At 34.3% G+C, this 9,883-nt stretch overlaps 1 protein-coding gene across 1 annotated transcript; it reads right to left on the bottom strand.

The window, feature by feature from the left end:
* Nucleotides 1–1,658: 1,658 nt before the first annotated feature.
* Nucleotides 1,659–9,072, bottom strand: LOC120351271 (xylosyltransferase oxt-like). The gene is made up of 4 exons (XM_039427933.1): nucleotides 9,012–9,072; nucleotides 8,640–8,856; nucleotides 7,256–7,404; nucleotides 1,659–1,839 (listed from the first exon to the last, which is right to left on the bottom strand). The coding sequence occupies exons 1-4, from the start codon at nucleotides 9,070–9,072 to the stop codon at nucleotides 1,682–1,684; spliced, it is 585 nt and encodes a 194-aa protein (XP_039283867.1). The 3' UTR covers nucleotides 1,659–1,681.
* Nucleotides 9,073–9,883: the final 811 nt, after the last annotated feature.

Here is a 9,883-nt window from a genome sequence, read left to right on the forward strand (position 1 = left end):
TAAAGATTTATTTTGCTGCAAGTAGATACTGCGACTACTGCGACTACGCCCCGTTTTGACAAGCCAACTTTCTGACTCCAGATGTTTGAAGTCTAGAACTTACCTAAATCCCGAGCTCGGAAACCGGCCCTGAAACTCATATAAGAGTGAAATATGAGCTTATAATTTTTTTTTATATTTCTACTAGTGTTGCATGTAATATCTAATATTGGGGCACCGAGCTAGCTCGATATTTTTTTATTGATAAACAAAACACAATTCTTTAGAATGATTGGGGAAGGACTAACAGGCACAGCCCAAGACTGTTTCTTCACCGAATTTTGATTAATACACTATAAATAGTCCAAAAAGTAGGTTATGTTGCAGGTCCAATTTTCAGTCCAAACATTTGAAAACATAAAAGTTCTAATTTAGATTGTTTAGAAACCAAATTGAATAACAAAATAACACTCACTAATCACTTAAAACTGTAAAATAATGATTAGCTTTGAAATTATGATATACTCTAATTTAGAATGATATACCATGTCATGTCAACAAATCAGATTATTTTGATAAAGTCGATTAAAATTTCTAGATAATATTTCTCGTCAGATAAGCTGATTGATTACACAGCTTAACATAATTCTGTCTCTCTCCTACACAGGCACATGCATCTTCTGTTATCGACAGACGACGAAATTATCATCTGTTTTTCCGAGGTTGAATAATTATTATCTTTTTCATGTCCTTCAGCGAGTTTCCCAGGGATGAGACCTAGTGCAATCGAATTTTTATATCATAAACCTACTATGTTTCAAATTTCGTGAAAATCGTTTTTTTAGAGCTGTTTTCGAAATCCGTTGGACATATATAACCATATAAATAACCAAATATATAAATATATACAGAAATTGCTCACTTAATATAATAGGATGGTAGTATTCATCACTGTAATATTTGGTGTTACTATAAAATGATAACCAAACGTTACTTCTTCACTTTCACTATATTATAAATCAAGATCTTTTTTGGCTTTAGATAAGTGTTCTTTGCATATTTATTAGTATTCCATGGATATATTGAAATAAAAAATAACATCCTGCTTTGAAGTGTATATTGATATACGTATATAGAAAACACTTCAAAGTTTTATAATATAAATTAAAACAGGAGGATAAAGATAGATTAAAAACACTCAAAAACTTACATTATAATCTGAAATTTTCGACGAACTGTGTCGCCTTCTTCAATCATGTAGGGTGTGGTGTTGATTTGAACTCCAACCGTCACGACCACAGAGCACGCGGTAGAGGTGCAGAGACGCGGTTTTTATTGAAGCAGTAGAGACCATAGAGTTCAGAACAGACGAATGGAGGAGCACTGTTTGAGGGTGTATTAACCCTCATTTGGGGGGCTATTATGGGAAACAAGAGGGAGATTTCAAAGTTGAGTGGGTTATGAAGAAGGCGACACAGTTCGTCGAAAATTTCAGATTATAATGTAAGTTTTTAAGTGTTTTTAATCTATCTTTGTCCTCCTGTTTTAATTTATAATATACATATATAGATATATTATGGAAAGAGTGGGTCCTCGGGACCCAGGCTCATGTATACTAATGCCAGAGTAATTTAGGGTCACGGATAGAAGATTAAAACTTAACAGTAGCTTGCATTGCTGTATGCAATGAATCCGCTTTGACTCACCCGCTTTTAAGTCCAGCATAGATGTAGCCAATGCCTTTGCAAACACCCAAGCATCGCACGGGAGAGTTATTATTAACAAGATCTACTTTATATTGGGATAGCATTCTCCTGTCGTAATTGTAGCATCCCTTATATCCGGAGTCAGCATATGTTTCTGAAAAAAATCAACATGGAGAATACCGGTATCAATTAAATAATCAATAGTTTCAATCTCCATTTATTTGTTAATTTTTTCAACTTGTGAGTTAAAATTCATGCACTCCAAGTGAATTAATTTAATTAGTGAATGTAGTAACTCATGCATTCGTTCATTAAAATTTATTCGAGTTAATAGACATTGGAGTAGAATAGGTTAATCAGAATTTCATCAGAATTTAATCAGAAAATAGTATATACAATTAGTATTGTCATGGCCACCTCTAATACAAGGCCCCGGCCTACGATATTGCAACATCGCAGTGTAGGCCTAGAATGTAATACGTGATTGGTGAAAAATATTTTTAAAAATACCAGCTGATCTTTTTCACCAATCATGTATTAGATTCTAGGCCTACGCTGCGACGTTGCAATATCGTAGGCCGGGGCCTTGTATTAGAGATGGCTATGGTATTGTATAATACATTTGACATTTTTCAAACCTCAATTACATAGGAAATATTTGAAGCTCTTATTATACTTATTAAACCAATGATTTATCACTTTTCTATTCATATTCTGTACTTGTAACTCAATTAAATTGTGTTGTAATTTTATAGCTACAGGTAAGTTTATAATAAATTTGTTTTTAGATTGGAGCCATCAAGATTAAAAGTATCATAATTTATAATAAACATTGCAGTTTCCCTCTAACATGAAAATAATATAGAACACATTCAATTAATTAGATTCATTGTAAAAAATAATCATTATATTATTATCATGCTGTATATTATTGTGTGAGAATTAAAAATAATTAGAGAAAATTAATGCAAACCCAATCCTTGACTTCAAATGAATGAATCAATTAGGGATTAGGCTATCATAATATACTGCTAAACAGGCCAATAAACAAAGATTCTTAACAAAGAAATTGGAATATAATTCTGAATGAATATAATTCTGAGAATATAATTATCAGAATGCTGAATAACTTCAAGTTAACAATCAATTATAATTAATAAACGTTTGCTCCCAGCTACACTTTTATGTAAGATGAAATTACACAAAGCTACTTGATTGGTTTTGACAAATAAATAAATATCTTTATTGTCACAGAATGTTTCCACATTATAGACAACGTCATGATTGGTAACTCTAGTAAATACAAGGCAAACATGAGCCTGCAACAACAAGCACACAAAGTCAATTTTACAAAGTTTGATTACATCCATTACACTCTAAATTAGGTATTAATTATCTTTCCCAATCACTCATTAACTACGTATATATCCTTCTTTCCCAATCACTCATTAACTACGTATATATCATTTATCTTATTAATTATATATACCTTATCCAGTTTATAGAAAAAAAACGGCTATTTTATATGGGGTTTCTCCTATTAAAGCTTCCTTTACTTTCAACTTAAAAGCACTTTTACATAAAGATCTTATAGTGGCAGGCAAATAATTATAAAGTTTCACAGCCATATAGGGATTTAGTTTTTGAGATGCACTGTGCTGATACCTAGGAACTCTTAAGCTTTTTTCATTTCTTGTTGCATAATTATGGTGGTGTCTATTCACATCAAATTTTTCAATGTTGGAGTGCACATACCTGGGAATGTCATCACTCTCATTTTTTTAAACAAAGGTTTGCAGCTTTCTCGGTATTCTGCATTGCATAGGAGCCTCATTATCTTTTTTTGCAACCTGAGAATTTTAATTGTCTCAGGATTATTCCCCCAGATCATAACACCGTAACAAAAGAGGCAAAAGAGTGTATCATTGAAGACTTCAGAACTATGCTCACTCTGGAAGACTTCAGCTTTAGAATTATTATTAGAAATTTTATTCACAACTCTCCATAGTTCCTTATTTTTATTTAGAGACTTTTGTATTTTGACGTGACAACGTCTTATAAATATTGGTTTGCCGGGTGACACTTCAAGAAACTGCGTTACGCTCCGCGTTATGCGCTCACAATGAGAGCGAGTGAGAGCGTTCGTTTCGGTTCACGGTCGTCTGGAAAGAGCACGAATAGGAGCAGTGGCGAGCAACGCAGCAGCAACCCGAAGGCATTCACCTGGAGAGAGAGTGAAACGGAGCAGTCAACCTGAGCAGGCGCCGCAAGCAATCTCCTGCGACTGCGCCACTACTATTGAATATTGAATAATGTGAATGAATATTCACATTAAAATTATTTTACCACTCAAAGTCGTTGTCACGTAAAACTTTCGCCCGTATACCGACTTTACAGGCAACCAGAGTTTTTTCATAGCTTTTTTGTATTTTCTTACTGAATCTTTACATTTTGACCTCAAGTATTTATAATAGTTTAAACTATGAGCATAAATACCAGTCAAACTGTAAAGTAATTCACACTGCTCTTTGAGTTGATGCAATTCCGCTGTATACCAGCATTTATCAAATGTTGTCTTCTTAATTGTAACTCTAGTAAGTGGAAAAGCTGTATTTATAGCATTCATAATCGATTCAAAGAGCACATCAAATTTATCATCTATGCTGAGTTGTGAATAAACCTTAATCCAGTTAACCCTATCCATGATTCCACAAAATAAAGCAGTATTACTATCATTAATCACTCTCGAGTAGGGTCTATTTATTGGGCTTTTATTCATATTTTCATTTCCTTCATTATTCAAGATGTTCATTTCTATCAGCAATGCATAATGATCTGATAACATAGTATGTATTATTTTTGATGACCTTTTACTCTCATCTATATCTGTAGCTATGTTGTCTATGCATGTACCAGGAGTTAAACGTCCTGGCCTAGTCACTTCATTTATCGTTATTTTCAAGTTGAAACAATTTAGTAAATTGATTAGGTCATTTGTATTTTTACAGTCGAAGTTGAAATTTATATTAAAGTCACCACATAAAACTAAACTATAGCTAGGACTCGAGACCGTGCTGAGAAGCTCATACAAGTAAGACAAGAATTTATCATAATATACTACATTATCACTACAAGGCCTATATACACATAATATAATTATTCTCTTAATTTTAGGTAATTTAATTCCAACTACTTCAAATATCGTTTCCTCGGACATTTCCTTCACTGATTCCAATTCGACGAAATCGAAATCATCCTCAACAAATAATCCTGCTCCTCCATGTATCTTATCGGTTCTACCATAAACGGACGCTGTTTTATAGTGAGGAATTGAAATATTTGTCAGATTATCAATTTTCACCCAGTGCTCAACAACAGCTACCACAGCAGCATTCTGCTCATGTACGACTAATTCTAAATAATCCATTTTATTAGTTAATCCCTGAGCATTCCAGTAAAATAAGTTCACATTTTTTTATTTAATATTCATATTTTTATTTTTAAATGCTTTATTGGTGTGATAATTTACTGTTCCGAGGTCCTGCGTGTCACTAAACTATTGTATTTTTTGTTTATCTATCTCAGATGCAGGACCATTTACTAGTTTTCCAAGCTATTAAAATACCCTAATTCAATAATTCTATTACTAGCAGCATCGTCACACTCTAACATTCCTTCTATTTTGTGTGCCAGTGCAGCTTTTCCTTTTCCGTTCAGATGCAACCCACGCCTAGTAAACTTATCTCTACTCAAATCAGATAGCTCTATAACCTTGACGTTTTTAAACTTGCTACATATTTTTTTGATCATTCTATTTGTTTTCCTAATTTCCTCATTAATACAAGACCAATCAGGAAGGTCATGTCTGATCGGTAAAGTGGAAACTAATATATTTGTAAAAGTCAATAGCTGAAGAAGAGTAATCAATCCTCTCAGAAATTTCGCTGCCTGATTACAATACACATCATTGCCACCCCCAATAATAACTATATATGTGATCATCCTTAGAGAAAATATGAGATTCACTCTTTATGTTGGAGGAAATAGGTTCAAACTTTGCTCCTGGCATGACAAACCCGTTGACTCGTTTACCCAGTTTGGACTCATCAAAATGATGCACTAGATCTCGGCTGTGGCTACTCCCATAAACTCTGATTACACTACCGTCATTCTTATTACTAGAATTTTCGGCCACCTTATCACTAGTACAACTCTCATTATTTGCAATTTTTTTCCGCTTAGTACATGAGGATTTGAGTACTCCTTTTTTTACTATTCTATTATGAGATTGATGTTTCTTTCACAGGAGTAGAGATTAGCACTTGGTTTTTTATGCCCTCCGATGTGTCATATGTGAGTGTGCCCCCGAAACATCACGCACAATAGACAAGCCAGAGTTCGTTACGAGTGATACGGTACACTTTTTCGTCAAACATCGCCATACATCACCCTTACTTGTTGATGAAGCTTTTCGAAATTTGAAACCCTTATACAGGATCGCCGGGTGGCCTTTGGTTGTTTTACACGATTTTATTGTCGAGCTCATGTCACTCATTTAATATGATAGATAACTAACTAAATCTACAATGAAAAGTTATAGTCCATATACGTATTGGACAAGATCAACACGTGTTCATATCAACAATCAGGTGACCCTCAAAAGATGGAGAGATGAAAGTAAGGGAAATATCAAAGTTTCTTAAATTCTTTACCAGAGTATCTGATACTGATAATCTCTTATCTCTTATCGCCTATGTGAAAAATGTTTCTACCTGACAAATAACTGTCAATTAGTAACTGAAAAAAAGTAACCGAATGCGGAGTTGATTGTTCAATTTCAAAACCTCCCGCCGCGGTGGCTCGATCAGAACATAAACATGTATGGCGACGCATAAACAAATCTACAGGTTGCTAGGATACTAGATTTCCCGCCTAAATGTTGAAAGATCGCCCAGCTGATTGCACTCACTAGCGGTAAAAGAAAACTCGAGTTCAGAAACGAAATACTACCTTATATTATCACTACTTGAAGCAACCCAAAAGTGAAAACAATAGTTCAGTTCTTATATAGCTGTATACATCTGTCACTCGATAAGATCCCGGATTTATATTTATGTTGAAAAAAATAAACTTGCAATGACAAACCACTGTCTACTCAGTGTAGCTGGTTGAAACTTAGGTTAAGTAGATAGTTAGAAATAAAACCATACCGATCACCAATAAAAAACTCACAGTGCACAGGAAATTCACCTCACAATACAGCAACTACCACTTTGTGGTTCATAATATCGTAAGTAAAACTTGAAACTTCACCACTAAAATTTTTAATTTAATGTTTAAATGAAGAGCTACATTAGAGCCTGCTTACATATCCTGCGCATGCGCAATCCAAATAGTGATGAGTTGTTGAATTTTGTTATTATTTGATGAAAAATATCAGAAAGTAGAAATGGATTTGAACGTCTAAAACAGTTCAACAACAATACCGTACAATAGCTGATAAAAAATCGTCCAATTCAAAATGTATAATTTTAAATTCACCTAATAGATTATATTCACCTCCAACTTACGATTATATCGGAAGACCCCGGTTCTATAGACAGATATTCTCCAATCACCGCCACACTTGTTGTTCTGATCACCTGGGCAGCTGGCCGAGCACTGCGACTCATCAGTCTTGTGTTCTGTGGAAGGCTTAAAATCACCACAGTGGCATTGACTGAAATCACACACAAATTCAAGAAATCACACACACGTTTCAAGATCCAAAAAAGTATTTTGGGTATTGGTCTGTAGGCTATGTGTGTGTGTGTGTGTGTGTGTGTGTGTATGTGCGTCTGTGTACACGATATCTCATCTCCCAATTAACGGAATGACTTGAAATTTGGAATTTAGGGTCATTACAATATAAGGATCCGACACGAACAATTTCGATCAAATTCAATTAAAGATGACGGCTAAAATGGCGAAAATGTTGTCAAAAACAGGGTTTTTCGCGATTTTCTCGAAAACGGCTCCAACGATTTTGATCAAATGTATACCTAAAATAGTCATTGATAAGCTCTATCGACTGCCACAAGTCCTATATCTGTAAAAATTTCAGGAGCTCCGCCCCTAAAAATATCTATGCAAAGTTTGATTTTAGATTCCCAACTATTAGGCTTCAGATACAATTTAAACAAAAAAATTTCATGTGGAAAAGATTGAGCATAAAAATCTTTACAATTAATGTACAGTTACATTTTCATCTAAAATTGAAAATAAGCTCGAAATTCGAGAAAATGTGATTATTTCAATTGCAAACTCTTGGCAACTGTTGATTCTATTAAATCATTCACTATTAAGAGATAGCAGACCTCGTGTGTTTCCAGCGTTATTGTCCTGCCACCAGCTGGCTCAGATCTTAAAAATTTGAACAGTAGTAGATTTGAGATGCGTGTGAATACTAGCGTTAGGTGATCAATTTTCATAACGGCAAGGAAAGTTGTGTGAGTGCGCCACACCAGATTTTTACTCTAATATTGGCGTATGAAGGAGGCTCCTTTTTCCTTTTATATTATCCTTGAAACGCAAAATTTCCAAAAAACCTTGTATATACGTCGACGCGCAATTAAAAAAGGAACATACCTGTCAAATTCCATTAAAATCTATTATCGCGTTTCGCCGTAAATGCGCAACATATAAACATTCAAACATTTTAACATTAAGAGAAATTCTATAGTCTGATTTTTACTCTAATATTGGCGTATGAAGGAGGCTCCTTTTTCCTTTTATATTATTCTTGAAATGCAAAATTTCCAAAAACATTAAGAGAAATGCCAAACCGTCGACTTGAATCTTAGACCTCAATTCGCTTGGTCAATTATGACGTTGAGGATTTTATTTACCGGTATAAGAAATTGGTAAAAATGATTGAGTGATACGGTATTTTAACTGTGTGATGACTCAAGTTACCTTCTCTGTTGTGTTCCAAAATGAACGGAAGAAATTTGTGTTCCCGAATATGGATAACCCTTGCGAAAGCAATGGTCGATGCACAGTTGAGGAGTCAGTGATCTTTCAAATGAGACAGTTTCCAGAGGTAGCAGCTGTAAAGGCGCGTTTCTCTCCCTGTAGCATACCCTGACACAGTGTATGTCACTAGTGTTTGTGATGCAACACGATTGCAAAACTGTTGTTCGAAATTATTTTCAAGTCATAGCCTAAATTAACTGGAAACCTTGATCCACTACAAGGTTGCATTCTAAATTGGCATTTGAATAAGACAAAAATAGCTGAATTAACTACACCGATATAACAAGTGTTATTTTGATTGATTTATCGTACATTGTGACTTGAAGCCAAGCCACACGAGACGTTTTTCAGACGAGACGGCATGGCACGTCATGAGAGGAATATCTACGATTGGCTGATTCCAGAGAGCTTCCTGTCTATTGAGTTTCCTTTTCTAAGCCAATCCGATCAGCCAATCGGAGGTCTTCCTGTCCTGTCATTCTGACTGGAAAAAGATGTCTAGTGTTTGGCTTTTAGATCCAACTCATTGCTATTTTGTTTCTCTAAGAAACATGGAAATGTAGTGCAACTCAATTTTAATTTTCAAGTTCATGGTCACTGCAAAGCTAATGAATATTTGGCTTGGGTTTCGAGGTTGAGTTTTACATGGGTCATATGGTAGTAGGTATGCTGTATCATTTCTCAGTATGTACCGGTTTGCTACAGAGTATATCATTCCGCACTACCATACTGTGTTGTGAAGATGACGTACAGGTATAATATAACTCATTTTTATTAAATACCTCAGTATGTATACTACAGAAGACACTCAATTTGATATTTCCATATTTTTCATTTACTGAAATGTATATAACAAAACATTGCCCAAAACAATGCCTATAACAAACATTCTCCTGTAAATGTTTTCAAAGAATATTTCAAAATTCAATTCTGTGCGCACAAAATGTTCTCAGCAAATGATCTGCCATTAAAACGAAAGCAATGAATTCGTTTAAATTATTGAAATCTAATAACTAATGAGAGAAAAATTACCATAAAAAATATATACCTATATGAAAAAAGTAGATTTAGTGAAATTCATTTCACTGTTATCATTCCTTAATAATCAACACCAAAAAGCTTCCCACATAATCAAGAAAATGAAGCTCAATGCATATCAAGTGACTCCCATTATCATCCATCAT

The sequence above is a fragment of the Nilaparvata lugens genome, chromosome 1 (assembly GCF_014356525.2).
Source record: "Nilaparvata lugens isolate BPH chromosome 1, ASM1435652v1, whole genome shotgun sequence".
Taxonomy (NCBI): Eukaryota; Metazoa; Arthropoda; class Insecta; order Hemiptera; family Delphacidae; genus Nilaparvata; species Nilaparvata lugens.